The sequence below is a fragment of the Podarcis gaigeae genome, assembly GCF_964106915.1.
Source record: "Podarcis gaigeae genome assembly, chromosome: 3".
NCBI lineage: Eukaryota > Metazoa > Chordata > Lepidosauria > Squamata > Lacertidae > Podarcis > Podarcis gaigeae.
In genome coordinates this window covers 98,223,684-98,242,586 of record NC_139680.1, presented here as the reverse complement: position 1 = coordinate 98,242,586, position 18,903 = coordinate 98,223,684, and the positions used below count along the sequence as shown (strand labels likewise).

At 39.4% G+C, this 18,903-nt stretch overlaps 1 protein-coding gene across 3 annotated transcripts in view; it reads right to left on the bottom strand.

The window, feature by feature from the left end:
• UBR2 (ubiquitin protein ligase E3 component n-recognin 2) overlaps positions 1-18,903 on the bottom strand; it is a 55,545-nt gene that overhangs the window by 18,455 nt on the left and 18,187 nt on the right. For 2 of the 3 annotated variants that reach the window (XM_083733000.1, XM_083733001.1), the window contains exons 12-31: positions 17,149-17,312; positions 16,962-17,061; positions 16,564-16,692; positions 14,856-15,039; positions 12,804-12,865; positions 11,585-11,695; positions 10,632-10,697; positions 9,761-9,883; positions 9,214-9,277; positions 8,116-8,240; positions 7,403-7,455; positions 6,215-6,317; positions 5,207-5,255; positions 4,374-4,528; positions 4,158-4,260; positions 2,340-2,449; positions 2,166-2,246; positions 1,374-1,555; positions 684-883; positions 87-180 (exon numbers count right to left, since the gene is read on the bottom strand). In XM_083733000.1, coding sequence (XP_083589126.1) covers positions 87-180; positions 684-883; positions 1,374-1,555; positions 2,166-2,246; positions 2,340-2,449; positions 4,158-4,260; positions 4,374-4,528; positions 5,207-5,255; positions 6,215-6,317; positions 7,403-7,455; positions 8,116-8,240; positions 9,214-9,277; positions 9,761-9,883; positions 10,632-10,697; positions 11,585-11,695; positions 12,804-12,865; positions 14,856-15,039; positions 16,564-16,692; positions 16,962-17,061; positions 17,149-17,312 — 2,258 coding nt within the window. The remainder of the gene's footprint in view (positions 1-86; positions 181-683; positions 884-1,373; positions 1,556-2,165; positions 2,247-2,339; positions 2,450-4,157; positions 4,261-4,373; positions 4,529-5,206; positions 5,256-6,214; positions 6,318-7,402; positions 7,456-8,115; positions 8,241-9,213; positions 9,278-9,760; positions 9,884-10,631; positions 10,698-11,584; positions 11,696-12,803; positions 12,866-14,855; positions 15,040-16,563; positions 16,693-16,961; positions 17,062-17,148; positions 17,313-18,903) is intronic. The other variant, XR_014562728.1, reaches the window with a different exon arrangement.

Sequence of the window (18,903 nt, the reverse complement as noted above, 5' to 3'; positions counted from 1 at the left end):
ATGAATACTTAGCCAAGTGCATCAGACCACAGAGGGAAAACTGTGCGCTAAACTGACATCTCTTAAACGTTTAAAATGAAAGTTACCTTTGCCAGCAGTGGGCATGCATAATGTGTCCACAGCTACCAGTGTATGTTCCACATGACAGGTCCGGGTGCATGAACAATGGATCATATTTTTCTGCATGTAAAGACATTTTAAGAAAAACATTAGAAGGAAAAACTGCCAATTTTACTCACATCGATTTTGAAAATACTTTTACATTATTAAGGAATTAACATCTTAAATCAAAGAATTATTTAAAATTTATTTCCCACGTAGCTGATGGCTAATACACGTGCACTATACTTAGCCACTGGGAAAATCCTGGTGGCCCAAGGCCTCTGCATTACGCTAGAACCAGGGTGATTTTAAATATTTGATGATGATGATATATTTATTTACACCCTGCCTTTTCCCCTGATGTGGCTCAGGATGGCTTACAGATAAAAGCAAGAATCACCAAAAGCACAGAAAAAACATCCATTAAAAACAATTGAACATTAATAGAATTAAAACTACAGTATATAAATACATATGTTGAACAGAATCTTCCTAATTATTATTCAATTCTAGGAGCGCTACCGAAATCACATACAACGACAAAGATGGATATCCAGTATCACAATATTGCCTCTACTTACCAGGATCTGGAATCACTTTACTTCTGTTTTTAGACAAGACTGTCGATCTTTGAACAAATGCTGCCAGCACCATGGCTCTGTTATCCACCTTAACCTCCTGTTCTTCTTGGCATAAGATACAGGTAACAACTTGCCTCTGTGCAGTCACTTTCGTTTGCTCAGGACCCAAAGCTGTAAGCTTGGTATCTGAAACTGAAGGACTAGAATCAAATGATATTAGTAAGTATTTCACTGGAATGTTTTCCAAACTAAGGCAATAGTTCAGTTCATCGTATGCAGCTGCCAATGCAAACATTTTAATTTGGGTACGATGCAGCATATGCCTGAAGAAAACTTTAAGAAGAGTCCTACTTTTTTAAAAAATAAATAAATCTAAGGAGCTCTCCATAGTGTCACAGTTAAAAGCAGCACTCTTGAAAGCGTTTAGAATCAAAGCACATAGCATACACAAGCACATCCCATATTATTTTGGTAGAAGTGATTGTGGATGTTTAAGGGCTCCCTCCTCTCCTGTCCTTCTTCCAGCATCCTCCTCCACTGGATTGGAAACTCTTCTGTTTGCACATGACACTCTTAGGATCCAAGCTTAAGAAATTATAAACACCGGCTGGAGTGAAAATGCCGTTGCACAATGACAAAGTGAAGTGTGTACTACAAAGGGAGAGACACTGCTTGTCACTTTCATCTTACCTATTATCATGCACTCTGGAGGTAGAAGTTTCAAGTTCATCCATAGTCTGCTGGAAGAGCTCTTTGTTCTCATCAATGAAGTGTCGCTGCATCTCAGACATCTGTGCCATGATCTTCTCTCTGCGCAGCCTGGCAATCTCGGCTTTTCTCTTTCTCTCGGCCTTTTCTTTATCTCGTGTGCTCTACAAAGTTGTTAATGTTAACAAACACAGCAGATTTTAACTGATCTTCGTTTATGCATGGATTCCACAATTTACGAGTGTCTTGACATTATAAAAAAAACCCCGCGCAAAATAAGCCAAATTTTCTGTACTTGCCCCACACCTGACGACAAATATTATGCCAGCTGTGGGATATGTGGATGTAGTTTATGAGAAATGGCCTCATGAGCCAAATATGTATCTGTGTCAGGCCTAACTAGCAGTTACAGTTGCCGGGGGGGGGGGGTGTTCATCTGACCCCATTGCCTGTGTTGCTTCTGCTTATCAGGAGGTGTAGGGGCAAGGCAGTGGCAAGGCTGGTGCAGTGCTAATGCACCAGGAGCATCGGAATGGCTCCACTGGTGCATATACACCAAGCTGACCTTTCCCTCCCTCTTTACCTTCTGCTAGGCAACAGTTGCCCCACTTACTACTACTGCCAATTAGGCCCTTAGGGCACAGGTTCCCCATCAACATGGGTAAGATAAACTCCTCCCCCCACTACAAATTCCCCTAAATCTGCCCATTAAGATATAAGTGTATTTAATGAATGGTCAATACTAAGTTAAGTACTCAATGGTTTTATTTTTACCTCTTCCATAATATTTCCCTCTGTCTCTGATACAGGACTTGCAGAAGATCTCTCTCTGAGCTTCTTAACAGCATTAAAAGTCTGGAACAAGGAAATTCATATTGTTTGCAATTTAAATATTGTAACATTCCTCTGTTACTCATAAAGATGTAGATAAAATGGAGCACAATTTACCTTTAGTATCCATCTGATCATATCCTTGTGGACTTCCAGGTGCGGTGCATTTTGCAAAGTTTCTAGCATTGCTAATATACTTGGGGAATTGCGGGGTGTCTCACCAGGCCCTGTTTCAAACAAGGGTAAGAGGAAACAACAACAACTTACTATACACATTTGCTCTATTTGTTTGACTCCATCATGTTAGCTTAAATTCAGTATAGTGGAACTGTATCTACTTACAGGATACATGTTTTTAAATCCTATCCCAGGAAAGTGGTGCATTTCCCCTACATTCAAGCTTCCCCCCACTGAATTGCAAAATTTATCAATAGTTTAAATTATTATTAGAGCAGAGGAACTGAAGACCATTTCAAACATTGTTGTTGTATAGTCGTGTCCGACTCTTCGTGACCCCATGGACCAGAGCACGCCAGACACTCCTGTCTTCCACTGCCTCCCGCAGCGTGGTCAAACTCATGTTCATAGCTTCGAGAACAGTGTCCAAACATTACACAGAGGCAAATGTACATTTTACACAGGGAGCCACAGACAATCTGTTCCCTGATTTATGTGCATGAGTCAAATACAGTGCCATATTTATCAGAAGCATACAAAAAATAGGTTTCCTTATTAAAAACCAACAGTGTGTAAAGCACCCCTTGGGCATAAAGACAAAGGGGTGTATCCAAATTTGTCCATTTGTGAGCAGAATGGATTTCCTCTTACACAATGGGACTTCACCTTCCCTCGCCTCCCATGTGCCCTCAAAATTTGCTCTGGAAGGATAGGGATCCCTCCTAAACAGATTTTCTGCTCACATTACACTAAATTTTACCCAAAAGGAAATAAGAATTCATATACAGTGGTACCTTGGTTTAAGAACAGTCCAGCTTAAGAACGATTTGGTTTACAAACTCCACAAAACCGGAAATAGTGTCTTGGTTTGAGAACTTTACCTTGGTCTAAGAACGGTATCCGAACGGTGGAAGGGCACCAGCAGCGGGAGGCTGCATTACAGAAAGCATGCCTCAGTTTAAGAATGGTTTTGGTTTAAGAATGGACTTCCGGAATCTATTAAGTTCGTAAACCACTGTATACAATAAGATGCTGTGCTTTGTATAATTTTATTCTTGTGTTTTAGTTTTACAGGTCTGGTACCTGCAAGTTGCCTTTGATGTCAAACTGGCAGAATGGCAAATTAAGGATGGTAATAAACATAAGGGCCCTATTTGCATAATATTGTGCTGTCAGTGAGTGGTTTGTTGGTGCCTGTGGCCTGATCATTCCTGCTTCATTTCTTCCTATAAGAGCAAGATAAACAAACCTGGAAGCCTTGGCTTCCCATTATGCCAGAGGAAATAATGGTTTGTTGCTCCCTAGCAAATTACAATCAGCAGGCCAACAAACCATGATTCAAGGTTGCCTGGTGACTTGTTAGGGAACAGCATTACATCCCAGTTTGGATGAAATGGAAAACTCTGGCTTTTTTACCTTGCTCACATCAGGGGACAAGTGAAGCAATTGGGCAGCCCACAGGAGCCCATTGTTCATGTACAGAAAACCATGATAAGCCAGAAAATCTGGCTTATTGTTGCATACAAACACAGCAATGCTTCTGTCACAACACATGAAAAAACAGACATATTATTCTTGTTCACTTTTGCACTAGTGAAATAGTAAGTATGCATTTTCTTAAAGAAATGCAGCATTGAAGTTAGTTCCATTATCATGTTTAATAAATAGTTTTTCACATGCAGTTATTTTAGAAGAGCATAAACAGAGGTACTATGGGAAAAATCAAAGGTGGCAATGCATATACAACTATCAACCTACTTGAGATCTTCTGACTGAAAGTAAATGTTATTACATTATCTTCATCAGCATTCTCAATGTGTTGTTTTTCTTCTTGAAGGGCCATTCCAGTCAAGTGCAGAACCTAAGCAAAAATTAACATATTTAAAGTTTGTATTTCTAGAAAAAGCTTTCTATACAATTTGCTAATATTTATAAGTGAATTAACAACAGCTGGAGTTTAAAGCTGAAACACACCCTTTGAAGCATGGACTCCGACCAGGCATAGCCATTATGCTCTACTGCCCATTGCAGTATCGTCCTCATAATGCACAACATGACGTCACACTGCAGAATATTGATCAGGCTTTCAAACAGAGGGCAGAATGGAGGTAGAACAGGAGGTGGGAGAGCTGAAACAGAAATAAATTAATGAAATATTGTATAGCCCTGCTGCAGCAAACTTTGTAATGTGCATGAAATATTTAAGAATATGTCATGGAGTCTTTCAAGATGACAAAAAGACATCGGGAGTTTTTGTTCTTTCAAGAACATCTACTTACTGAGTTTAGTGGGGTTTACTCTCAGGTTAAGTGGGTATAAGACTGCAGCCTATTTCCTGATCTTAGAGAAAAGCAGTTCTGTTGTCATTCTCCCGTATCTGGATCCTATGCTGTTCCTAAGAACTGCCGATGAATGAAATCATGTGGCACAGATCAAATGCAATGTTTCCATCTCACCTCTCCATTTCTTATAAGGGCTGGTGGAACTAACACAGGAACTTCGTGGGATTTCAACTATCCAAACAATACTGGAGAGCAAAGGATCCAAGGTATGAAGGAGAAGCCACACCATTCTGATGTGCAGTATTTGTTTTTGCAAATCTCAAGGGAAGTCTTTCCATAGCCTTCATTTTCTATAATCCGTTCGTTACAAGTAGGAAAATTTCAAACTTTTTTTTTTGCAAGAATGTACACATTGATGCAAATTTCTTAAATCTTGAATCAAGCTCAGTACCAACTTGATTTTTGATGACATTTTAAAAAGCAGAAACAACTGAGGATACCCTCGTACACTAGCAAGACAGGTACCTGTATCTTCCCGGTTTTGTCGTCTTATTTTCCTTTGGGCTTCCTCCGCCTTATAAAAAAAAAAGAAATATGTATATTTTTAATTTTCCAAATGCTGAAGGCAACAATATTATTTCTGCAAAATTAACAGACACTGCCATTTACTTTCCTCTTCTATTTTTCTGCATTACATTGAGTGCTACAATAATCCTGCAGCTCTGACTCAGGCTTCATTGTTATAAAAGACTGATTTGTTAGCAGTTTTGTTTATTTTTGTAGCAGGCCTGTTTACACCTGGGTTTTTACATTTTGTTGCCAGGCATGAATTCCAAGAAGTAGTGATATGCAAGAAGCTTTATCTTTTGATATTTCCCAGTATTACTTTCAAGGTTTTCCTGGTAACAGAAATGTGGTTCAGCCAAAACTCAGTGCCAGGCCACTGGCAGATCAAACAATATCAGATTATTTGGTCATATCAGATGGATCAACAGGAATCCAAAAGTGCTTGTATGGGCTAGGTTTTCCAACCCACACCTTTATATTTTCAATTCCCTTTTCCAGTTAAATGCAGAAGTCTGAAGGAAATGGGATGGAAGGGGCAATAAGAAAAACAAAGGAGGCCTGGGCAAAAGCATCACATAGGCAAAGGAACTGTTGTGTGCTGATGGCAAGTAACGGGTAGACAAATGAGGACCCTTCAAAGGCTTGAGGCCAGGGACTTAAGCAGGCAACAAAGCTGAATTCTGCATATGGATTTGAGCAACCCATTCAAACCTTTGACAGAAGATCTCTAGTTCTGAAAACGAGATCTTCCAGTCAGTGTTACAAGTTAGGAATTTCATTAAGTTTGATTTATTGCTGTAAACTTATCTTTTGGAATTTAATTTATATTTATCTATTTGCAATTTATTTATATTTCATTGTTACCTTGGATTGCTCTGCCCTTGAAAATACAATTTATTTATATTTCATTGTTACCTTGGATTGCTCTGCCCTTGAAAATACAATTTATTTATATTTCATTGTTACCTTGGATTGTTCTGCCCTTGAAAAATGATAGAAATATAAATTGAAGTATTTAGCACATTCAGGTTTCAGCTCATACAATCCTCTGCCTGTTAGTCCTGGTTTCCTAAAACACAAACAGAACACTTAGAATTCACACCTTAATAACTGAACATTGCTTCTAAAAAGGTTCCATGTATATGAAATTGCAAGCCCTTTGAAAACTCAAGAACGAGGGATACTAGCCTATTCAGGCCTTGTTTTATCCTTTTAACTACTGCACTAGAAGCACCAGTAGTACTCTCTTAAGGGATTCATATACAGTTTCTTTCTGGTAGGTGTGTAGGCAGGAAGAGAGACAGCTATTGTTTCCCTTTACAGTACTCCTTCCTTCCTTCCTTCCTTCCTTCCTTCCTTCCTTCCTTCCTTCCTTATTGCTTTTTATTTCCTTCTATATAACAAAGAGTCCTGTAGCATCTTAAAAATGAACAAACTTATTATGGCAAAAACCTTTGAGGGTTAGAGGTCCACTTCATCAGAAGAATAGTACATCTGATGACATGGATTTTAATCCACAAAGGTTTAGACCATAATTAATTGGTTAGCTTTTAATTTTAATTTTTCCTGCAAAAGGCTAACATGGCACACCCTTTTGAAGTTTTTTGTATGTATTTTTTTTTAAGCAAAATCCAGTGACTTGCTTGTATAATTAAAATCTGCTTCTGCTGTTGGTTTCTCCTCTCCCTTCCCCAGCCTTCATTCACCCCCAAAATATGTTCAAGGGAAACCCCAACCTGCCAGAAGAAGAAGCCCTGAGGTGGGATGGTATCTCTGGCTATGTTGGATGTTACCCTTCTTTCACAAATTTGTATATACATATTTTTTTTTAAAAAAAAGAAGGGTTTGTTTGTCAACAACTACTTTTGGCAAACAGTGTTCCTATGCACCTTGTTAGATTTGCCAGTATGTATGTTGCGAACAGTTCATTCAAAGCATTTACTGTCTTATGAATGCAGTTAAGAATAGCCTTAAGCAATCTGCTGCATGATGATGTATTTTTAAATTGTGTAACCCATCCTGGTAACTCATTATGAAGAAACTGAAAAAACAAACAAACAAACAAACAAACAAACAAACAAACAAACAAACAAGAAGGCTATGCTTTGTTGTTATTTTACACATTTAGAAAGACGATTGCAGAAAGGACATTACTTGAAACAGGCAACTGCTTCGATCACACTTTCCATTCCAGTCTCCTTGTTCTCCTGCATAATTTTAAAAAGGAACAGAAAATCACTGGATATGCCTATGACTAGTAACTACTTCCCAAATATTTCCACTAGAACACTGGTATATCTATAATAATCATCAAAATTTATCAATCTGAAAGGATACTTTGGTCCTATCTCAGGATCATGCTCTCTATCCTAACTTGCAAATGTGGTGGGATACCACAATTTCTGTTCTGGTTGCCCACTTTCCTGTTGTTTGGTCTTCCACAGCGGCCATAGCTCACCGCTATATATATTACCCTGTTAGGATGCAGCAATGCAGATACAAAACAATTTGACGACTAGCTCTATCCATGCTTCTGCACACACCCCTCACCAAACATCCATTTCCCCCTCATGGCGTTGCAAGCTTTCTCACCACGTCTGCACTCCCAACAGCAGCAAAATGACTTCAAGTTGCTGAGAAAGTTTAACATACGGTATTGATAGATTTCTAGGCAGCATTAAATTATAGGAAAGAGTCAAAGAAGAACACAAAAGCCTATTGGCTAGAAAGACAGTGTGTCCGATAGGAACAATTTTCTCTACGCCTGCCATGAAAACTGAACCTCTCCTCCCGTCTCCACAGAAGCCAATCACAATTCCAAAAGTTCTTTCATCTACTGCACTGAATGTATTTTTAGTGATTCTCACATCTTCAGGCAATGCTTTTACTAATTCACTGTGTGCCATGGGCCTGATGCTCAGTTGATGGATGATCTCCCTCTTGATTTCATCTGTAGCAGTGACTTGTCCAACACCAGGGATAAATCTCTCTCCTGCAAAATAAATCCATAATTACAGCAAACAGGGATCAATTCCTTTTATTTACCATTCATATATTATGTTTTCTGCCTGGCTGGATAAAGACACATTAAGCCACTATGCAGATTATGCACAGAAGAAAAATGCTGCAGACAAGGGCTTGCTGAAATTAAAAGCAATGCATCTAAGCTTACCATACTGACAGGGTGGGCTGATGAGAGAGCAAACCCCAGAGCGGTGAAGAACACCAAGGGTTCCATAGTGACTTGATAGGTCAGGCTTGTAATCAGAAGGAATTATCTTCCCAGAAAGCAAATCCCTTTTAGTTCTTCCCATTGCCAAATCAACTTTTAAAAAGATGCCTAGCACAGAAGTCCTTGGACCTGGTTGTCTCCAATTTGACATTCATCTTACCAAAGGACACTTCCCCTGAGTCTCCAATTTTTAGAGCAATTGCCCACAAACCACTAGGGAAGGTTAAGTTAGGGGTGTGGGGTTTTTTGCATACCCTAAAACTGTAATGGCTACCCCTTCAGCTGAGCTTCTGAAGTTTGGCACAATATTTGCCTTCTAAATGGGTGACTTGTCTACAAATTTCTTTCAATTCCACCCAAAAACAGTTAAGACATTTTCAAAATATTTTTTTTTTATAGTACCCAACATGAAAGCTCCTAAACTTATTTTCTGTAATACAGTGGGTATCATATTCTCTGGAGGTTGCCTGTAAATTTCACCTAGTTCTGTCAAAAAGAAAGAAGTTAAAGGCATTTTTTTTTCATTTCCCACTAGTGAACAGCAGAGGAATGGAGCAGGTCTCAGGTGGAACTTAGCTGAACTGGCCAGCTACAAATTGATTCAGGTTAAGGCAAACTGATTTCTGAAGTGCTGAATTGGGATCCAAACCATTATTTTGTGGTCAGTGCACACTCCTGGTTTCCAAACCCATTCAATCCATAACACATAAACTGAAAGAGACAACAAACTTACCAACAATAATTATAATTAGGTACAACATTTCTTCAATAAGTGTATTATTTTGTTGAACCACATCCTGAAAGAAAAGGAAAAATATATTCAGTGGCCTAGTTTACACAGAACGTTCAGCCGTGACTGTATAGGCAAAGTAGAGTTTGTCTGAACATCCAAACCCAGGCCAGCAGACTAACCATGGTTCATTTTCTGGTAAGCATGACACAAAACCATACACACTATGGTTTGACTCTATGTCTGAATGGAACAGTCTTGCTTAACCAAACTTCGCTTGCTTATACCACTCCAGACATGTGTCAAGCTATAGAAGCACGAGGCAAGAAGAGATGGAAAACAAACCAAGCTTTGGAGAAACCAGTCACAGCTGGTTTGCTTGTCTATAGCAGAACTACAGTATAGCATTACACGTGAATGCAGTCATTGTATGAGGAAAAGTTTTAAAAATATGCCATAGATTTCTTATTATAAAATAAGTCTAATGTACAGTAATCCATTTGCAGCATTTTTTTAAATGATGCATAACTTTCAACAGCTCATAGCTTACCTTATTGGAGTTTTCAGAACTGAATCTTTTGCCATAATCCGGAGTACTAAATATCTGATAAAGTTCAAAGCGACTCAGCATTATCATCAGGAAGTGATTTGGATCCATCATGGATGCACCTGTCTAATGAAATTTTAAATGTATTTATTACACTGACTAGGTGAAAATAAGAAATGTTTCTGCCTTTTAAAAATAAGCTTTCCATGCTTGTTTTGGAAACATGGATACTATAATGTGACAAACTATGCAATGCTGTAAATATTCCTTATACTTTGCCTAGGAAGCAACACAGGACTTAACAAAACAGCCTTTTTTATTTTTGTCCATTTTAAGAATAAGTAGAAACACTGGCAGATAGCTTTTCAAAATTTTGTAGTTTTGCTTATTACTGGTTCTGTTTATAATTTTTTCATATACAACATGTTCATAACCCAAACATGGCAGCTCCCTTAGCTGAAAATACAATGAGAGACTTCTCCAAAGTGTGCACACGGATTTTAGATGTAGGTGGATGCAAGAGGACAAGTCACAGAAAACCATACACCTCTTACATACAGGTATGTGAGGATTTTTATTGAAGCATTTTGCCTCAGGTTCAGGACACGCTGAGTTTGAAACCAAGTAGAGAAGCAAAATATGCATCTAGGCATAAAACACTATGATACTGGGGATCCTTCAGCCACCTAAACAGAACCTAAATAATAAATTATTTTCTAAACATCTCAAAACAAATACGAAAATGTGAGAAAGCATCCTAAGAAACCACCTTTCTAAAGAAAGCAATCAGAGTAGTGACGTCTCAGGGTCCTTTAACAACCATATTCAGGCAATAGGAAAGAGCACACATACATCAAAATAACATTAATGTTACCTGAAGCATTACTATATCTTTGTCAAACATCTCTCTTCTGCATTTCACATTATGATAGTAGTATATCTACGGAGGAGCAAAGATATGTTTTTCATAACTGAATAGGTAATTCATATGAAATACAAGATACAGATCAGAAAGAGATTTGCATAACCAGAATGAACATGAATAAAGCCTTTCCTGCTCACCCCAACCTCCCCTCTCCTTCTGCCACACAGCTGGGAGAAGAACTTCTGTGGGTTTACTTCCGATTTTCATAAATCTCATCTTGTAATTACATACAAGCCATGGTTTAAAGCAGGGGTTGGCAATGTGCGGCCCATGGGCGGGATGCGGCCCACAAAGACTGTTTTACCGGCCCACAAGCCCCCCCTGAACCGAGCCGCCCGCTTGGCAAGTCCCCCACATGCTGCGCTAAACTGCTGCAGTGCGGCAACTCGCTGAGCGGCGCCAGAAATTGTGTCTGTGCACACGCAGATACCAGAAATCGCTTCTGGGCATGCTAATGCTTGCTGCATTCCCAACTTGCTGATCAGCTTATTTAGTATTTTACTACTATTTTTTTTTTAAAAAAAAAACACCCTTAGGATGAAAATTGATTATATCTATTTACAATGTTTATATACATAAACAGATCTTGCATGACAGTTTACAGGAACAGAGAACTTTAACTTTCTTGTTCACTGTACATACAGGGTGGAACAAGAAATCACGAGTTCAGATTGACTTGCTTCTTGGTAAACATGTTTAGCAACCAAACAAGGACAGAAATATTTGAAGACCCAGGAAAAAAATGGGAGCACACAGTCCCCCCCCCATGTTATTATCTCTCTAGGAAGCATAACACACAGCTATGCTGTGAGCTACTGATCTAGGACAATTAACTCCTTATGCAATAGTATCTCAGATTGTCCCATGACAGAAAGAGGGGCAAATAAATGTTCGATACTTACTTGGTTAACAAGTGAGAACCCATTCCGCCTCCACATCCCAGCATGTACTTGAGCACATAGAACGAGACATCGCAGGGGATGTTCTATTAGCATAGGTGGACTAAGTTCACTCTGCATTAAGTGAACATAACACAAGAGAAAAAGCTTTAGACATTCATCATGTTTGGTGAGGGCCCTGAAATATATTTATAAATGGAAAGAAAGCCTATTCTACCTCTTTAAAAAAAACCTGCAGGTGTTCTGAACCAGTTTGTACAATGTTTGTACAGTTTGTAGAATTTGCAGCATTTAGCTTCATTTCTCCCTAATCTTAGAATCATAGAATTGAAGAGTTGGAAGGGACCCCAGGGCTCATCTGGTGCAACCTCCCCCTCCCCTCCCCCCCCCCCCCGCAATGAAGGGCTGCCTTGTCATTTCAAGCGAACCAGAGATTGTGACAAATTATTTTCCCAATAAGCCGAATTCAAAGTTTTATTACGAACTGCAATCTCTGGGTCACACAAAATCACAAGCAGAGCTTAGAAGAAACTGAACACTGCCGAATTTATCCTCCCAGTCATGCAAATGGAAGCGGGAGTGTGAGAGTTCAAGCCTGGCTTGAGCTTATACCAGCTCAGGCATATAGCACTAAACCTGTGGGCCTCCACATGCTGTTGGACTACAACTTCCATCAACAACAGCTAATATGGGTTAAGGATGAGAGTTGACAGGAAGAGGGGTTCAGCAACATCAGGAAGGAACCATGTTGACTACCCCTGGTTTTGTGTTATGTGCAAACACAATATTGGTCATCCCCTCCAGCTCTCTGAGGGGTATCACTCACTGAAACCACCCTATAAACTGCTCCAGAGGTGGAACTCAGAACCATATATTCACTGTATCCTTGGGATCTTAACCAGATTTAAGGAAAGAAAACATGCTTTAACACTATCTCGTTTCACCAGGCCTTACCTACCGTTTGCTGTAGATCACTCCAGTCTCCCAAATAACAATTCTGATCTCCATATAACCCTCCACCAGTGCACTGAATGCTAGGCTACTCCAAAGGCATTCTGGCAGTTGTGGTTCTGGAAGTAAGTATTTAACCAACAGCTAAAGCAACTTTTCTCAAACACTGCTCCATTTCTCCACTATTACCAGCAACACATTTTTTTGTACTCAAATCAATTTATTTTGAAAATCTGAACCTTAGAGATACATTTATCTAAATATTACTCACCATTGGAAGCTGTTCTGGAAATTTGTATGCCACTTCACTTTTGCTCAGAAGCACATGCAAACCTATATTGACAAAAGACAAAAAAGGGAAGAATATTTTTGCATTTTTTGCCACTCTGGGACCTACTGAGATTGTCAAGCAAAGCTGAAAAGAACTAGAGCTTTACTAGGAAATGCAGTTTCTAACTCTTACATCTAGGACTTCAAAGTCACGCTCTGGAGTGGTCACCCCACTCTCTTCCTACCACAAGTTGTTCTGGAGGGTCTCACAAGCCCCACAGAGCCGAAAGGGGGAGAGGGAAATCACTGTTGCTCAAATGGAAGCCTTTGTGCTATACTTCAGATAATAATATTTAATGCGGAGGTAACCCCTTGTCGGGACGCAGGTGGCGCTGTGGGTTAAAGCCTCAGCGCCTAGGACTTGCCGATCGAAAGGTCGGCGGTTTGAATCCCTGTGGCGGGGTGCGCTCCCGCTGCTCGGTCCCAGCGCCTGCCAACCTAGCAGTTTGAAAGCACCTCCGGGTGCAAGTAGATAAATAGGGACCGCTTACCAGCGGGAAGGTAAACGGCATTTCCCTGTGCGGCTCTGGCTTGCCAGAGCAGCGATGTCACGCTGGCCACGTGACCCGGAAGTGTCTCCGGACAGCGCTGGCCCCTGGCCTCTTGAGTGAGATGGGTGCACAACCCCAGAGTCTGTCAAGACTGGCCCGTACGGGCAGGGGTACCTTTGCCTTTACCTTTAACCCCTTGTCATTGTCAGGCTATTGTTAGTGAGCCCATTTGGATTGCCCACCTTTGGAGACCAATGGAACCTGTTGGGGCATAAACTTAACAGCCTCTTACATGTGTCATATTATGTTTATTCCACACATGAAAGAAATCAATCTCAGTGTGGCAGAACCGACATTCTGGAGCCCCCTGCCCATTGATATAGGGCAGGCAACTTTCATGGTTCTGTTTTTGCTGCCTGCTAAAATAGGGTTGCCATATTTCAAAAAGTGGAAATCCAGACAAAAATGATGTTTTTGAGCTATTTTAAAGGAAATTCGCCAAAATCTAGACTTCTGACATGGTTTGCCATATGTCTGGATTTCCCAGGGCATTTCAACAATTTCTGCCCTGACACTGCTTCCAATTGTCGTATTCCAGCTATGTCTGGGAAATTCCAGATGAACGGCAACCCTGTGCTAAAAACTTTTGACATTTGTACATTTGACATGTCTTTTAATATGTAACTGTATATGTGTGTCATACATAATTTATATTATTGATTTTTTTAGGTCAGTTTATATTTAACATCTGGTTTTATCAGTATCTTTAATCTATATTTTATATAAACTGGTTAGAGGCTTTGCTGGTTGAGCAGTATACAAGTCCTGTTAATTAATGAAACAAACAAACAAACAAACAAACAAACAAACAAATCCAATGGTATAATACAAGTTAACTTATTTGTCATGATCTGGTTCATTTCCAAAGATAGTATGCACCAAATGAAAAGTAACCTTGTGCAGATATTAGTGATAGTTGAGTTTGGCAATATCCACAATCATGAAGTTGTTTCATGCAGATTGCAGGTTTATATCATAATCTTGTAGTGCATATAAAAAAATAAATAAAGCAGGGGTCTAGAGTTCATATGACTATGGATAAATCATGATGACAGGAGTCAGCAAACAAATAATAATAATAAATTTTATTTATATCTCGCCCTCCCCAGCCGAAGCCGGGCTCAGAGCGGCTAACATCAAATGTATAACACATTAACTTAAAATCAGACAATCAATTAAAATACATCCTCAAATCAGATCAGGATCAGAATAAAATCCAATCAGATGTCAACCCGCAGATTAGGGTTGGGGACGTTAAATCCTCACCAGGCCCAACTGTTTGTGCTGAACTTATATGGGCCTGTGAGAAAAATTGGGAGGCCACTTTCATGCAAGTTCTTATGAAAGGGGAGAGTTTAGGAAAATATCTAATCTTCGAGTGTGCTTGTATAAACTGCTTTAAAACAATCCAGCACAAAACCAACCAAATATGTAGTCCTTACCTGCAAGTAAACGAGAAACAGGGAGATGAATGCTAACTTTTTCCTGAGAAACACAGTATCTGATAGTCTCAACTGAGTGTCCACACATGTTGAGGTCAATCGGTTGCTCTCCATCAGTAAAACCGCTGTGGCATTGCATCAATGTGGTCAAACTTTTCTTATATGCTTCGATCAGCACTTTCTCCTATAAAAAAGATTGAATCTATTCAAAGAAAACACGGCTCATCTACATAAAGTTACAGCATTATTAATTATTAAAATATACACGTTAAAGATGTACCAAGATAAAACCTAGCCCCAGCTTATTTGGTTGAATACAAAAAAGTATGATGTGTGGAATGACTTTACTCAGAATAATTCTGTGAAGATGTTACATGAAAAGGTATCTGGAGCTGTGTAATAGTAAGCAAAGGGATTATGGAACTACATTTCAAACATGGGGTATTGTGTAAACCGTTGCAAGCAGAAAAACATCTGTGCATTTCACTTCATTTCGTGCATAAAATGATCTTCCACTAAGTTTTAAGGAAGCCTTTCCACATGCGAAAGAGGCATTTTGCTTGCAGAAGGGAATTTGTATTTTATCAATTTTCCTTTCCATACCACTAATTTAAAACCCTAAATGGTTTTGGACTAGGGCAACTGATATTAAGATCCTCCTCAGAAGCCCTTCTTCATGTTCCCCACCCTCAGAAGATAAGGAAGGTTGCAACCCGAGACAGAACCCTTTCAGTTGTGGTACCCTAACTTTGGAATGCTCCCTTTTTTATTCCCCCAGGCCATTTCAATTTTTATGCTTTGAAAATTGTATGGCGTGGTTCTGAGATACTTCAGCTGCTCTGTTTATTTCTGTTGTTACAGTTCAGTTATTCAGTATTTAAACTATTAGCCACTCAGAGAATCTTCAGTGTAAAGAGTGAGAAAAGAAAGGTCCTAAATAGATCTTAAAATTAAAGTTTTCATTAGCATGCATCTTTACACCAATACTCAGTGCACTTAAAAAAAAAGTAATTGTGTTGAACCAAAGGCGAAGTGTTCTAGAAGCTCTGCAGACGCCATCTTGGTAGTCAAGATAACCCCACAATTAATTGGTAGTGGTTGTAGCAATGAGATGATATATGTTTATTTTCACTTGCTTTGATATAAGCTAATTGGCTTGCTTTGATGTTATCCTTGAAGTGCTGGGCTCTGAGCCCAAAAAGGGGAACTATCTGCAAGATATGGGTATTTGCCACCTATGCTCTCATCTTGTCAGGTGGAGCGATGGGAAGTCCTGACCAAAGAGAAAGGCAACTAGATTCAAAGTATTTTATCATTTCTTATTCACAGGAGAAGCTGCAAAATTATGGGCACTGTTATGATCAGCCCTCCTTTTTAGATTAAGGACAGGGAAAAAATGGTTCCAACCAAGATGGCAACAGATAATTCTTCTCACATTTATATATATATCCCCTTTCCTTCTACCCCTTGAGATATAAAGTACTAGTCCAATTCTCAGTTCCTTTTGCAACACAAAGTCTACAATCTAGTCTATTCCAATAATCACTACCTGAAAAACGTGCGCAATGTTGGAGATCCCAGTGGTTAAAGCAGTTTGGTTTCACTGATGCACACCATGTTGTTTGTTTATATATGAGAACCTTAAGAAAATGTAGCGATTTTATTCATTCATATTAATCCGAACACATCTGAAGGAGATACAACTTACATCTAAAGCACACCAGTCCTGCATCATTGAGATGACATGGGTTAATTTCATCTGCAAGGTGAATGCTGCTTCCCACTCTGGTTCCATTTCGATATGCTGCCCAACTTGGCGGGTTATTGGATCCATGCCCTTCAGAAATAGGAAAAAGCCAAATCATTTAGAAGAGAAGCATCAAAGCAACAGGGGAGGGTCAGTGCTGAGACTCAGCAAATCTTGCCTATTGATTGCCTACAGAGGGAACTGTAGAAATATTTAGCTCTACTGAAATTGGGGCAACTGTAAAAAATAGATTTCCAAAGCTTAGCAATATTTTAACAGTAATATGAAGAGTCACCTGTACCACCTCATTTGTTACTCCTTGATAAATATAAGTACCTTAAGAAGAAGAAATCACCTACCTGCATACACTTCAGTAACTCCAAGAAGACGTCAAAACCATCTAGAAATTTTTGCCTCAGATCATCAGACCACTCAGCTGGTTTGCTTATCAACACGTACCTGAAGTACAGCAGAAATAAGTTTACAGTCTGATTCTGGGCTATCTATGTAAAAATATTTTTGCCTGATTAGGTATAAAACACTCACTTTAAATCCAGAATCAGGCTTTGGACTCGTCTGAATTTGAAAGCCTGTAGCGCAGTGTACCGTTCGAACTGAAATCTGCCCTGTATATCTCGATGTCTTAAGTGGTCCATAAATGTTGAGATGATAGTAGTCATGAGGTTCTCCTCTATTATTAACATCCGAGCCTATGTCAAAATAGATATTTAAAGGTTTGTTTCAATCATGTCTGCTAATGACAGAGATAAGAGACTCAACTAACAAAAGAATGCTCAGGTGTATGGTTATACCTGCACTGGCTCCCGGTGGAGTACAGGATCAGGTTTAAGGTGCTGGTTTTAACCTTTAAAGCCCTATACGGCCTAGGACCCTCGTACCTACGGGACCGCCTCTCCTGGTATGTCCCACAGAGAAACTTACGGTCTTCAAATAAAAACATCTTGAAGGTCCCAGGCCACAGAGAGGTTAGGCTGGCCTCAACTAGAGCCAGGGCTTTTTCGGCCGTGGCTCCGATCTGGTGGAACGCTATGTCACAAGAGACTAGGGCCCTGCGGAACTTGACATCTTTCCGCAGGGCCTGCAAGACAGAGCTATTCCACCAGGCCTTTGGCCAGGGCACATCCTGACTCCCTCCTTTGGCAATCTTCGCGGAGCTCTGGCCCAATGGTTGCCATTGGTTTGATTTGAATTAATTTTATAATGAATGATTTTAGAATGTTGTGTTGTACTGTTTTATTGTTGTTAGCCGCCCTGAGCCCGGCTTCGGCTGGGGAGGGCGGGATATAAATAATTTTTTTTATTATTATTTTATGTGTATATAAGGTAGTCCTATTTCTGTAGCGAAAGCAGTCTGGGCAGGAAAGCCAGTTACTAGGTGGGAGATCACCTGAGAATACTCTGATCCTTGAAGGATAAAATAAAGAGTTACAACTCCATGTCTATAGCTAGGAATTGTATTTTTAATGACTGACAGGGCTTTGTCTATCGCTCATATGAAAACAAAAGAGTCATACAAGTACTAATTGGCATGATTTTTTTGTTCTAAATCTCTATTACCCGCTTTGCTTCACTTGGTTTTAATCAGATCTGTAAAAAGGTACCCAATTTGGGCAATATAACAATCTATTTACATCTCAACCAAGATGTACACAGGATCTTTTCCTAGAGAAAAAATGTTTCAGTAACTGAGGCAACTGTTGGCTTTAACCTTACACCAAAACATTACCCATATTTATTCAGTCTAACATATCTGAATCAGTTAACAGCGATCATTTGGTACTTTTCTCATTAAAAGGAGTACATTTTCTTCATACTATGTTCAGCACTTTATAATATTCACTGGAAATTTTCAAGCAGTCACCTTAAATAGCTACACCCATAATTATGTTATTTCTATGGCACTGTAACCCTAATCCAATTTCAAAAGCATAGCACTGGAGCCCTACAGGTATACAGAGATCTTTGCACAACTAATTTTGCCTCATTCAATTCCACCTCCTCACTGGACTGAGATACAGAGTTGAAATATAAAAGACATTAGCATGTGTCTCAAAGCGTGTCAGATCATATTCCCTATTATTGCCAAATGCCTCCAACACAAGCATGTTTCATGTATCTTCATTCATTATGTTAATATTTCTAATTGCTCGGTACATTACTAAAAGGAGAAACTGTTGCAGCCATACCTGTCACTGAAGTTCTCAACGGAGAATATTTGTATGAATTAAAAGTATACTAAAGCACCAACCTAATGCCTTGCCCATTCCTTAAAGCACGGAT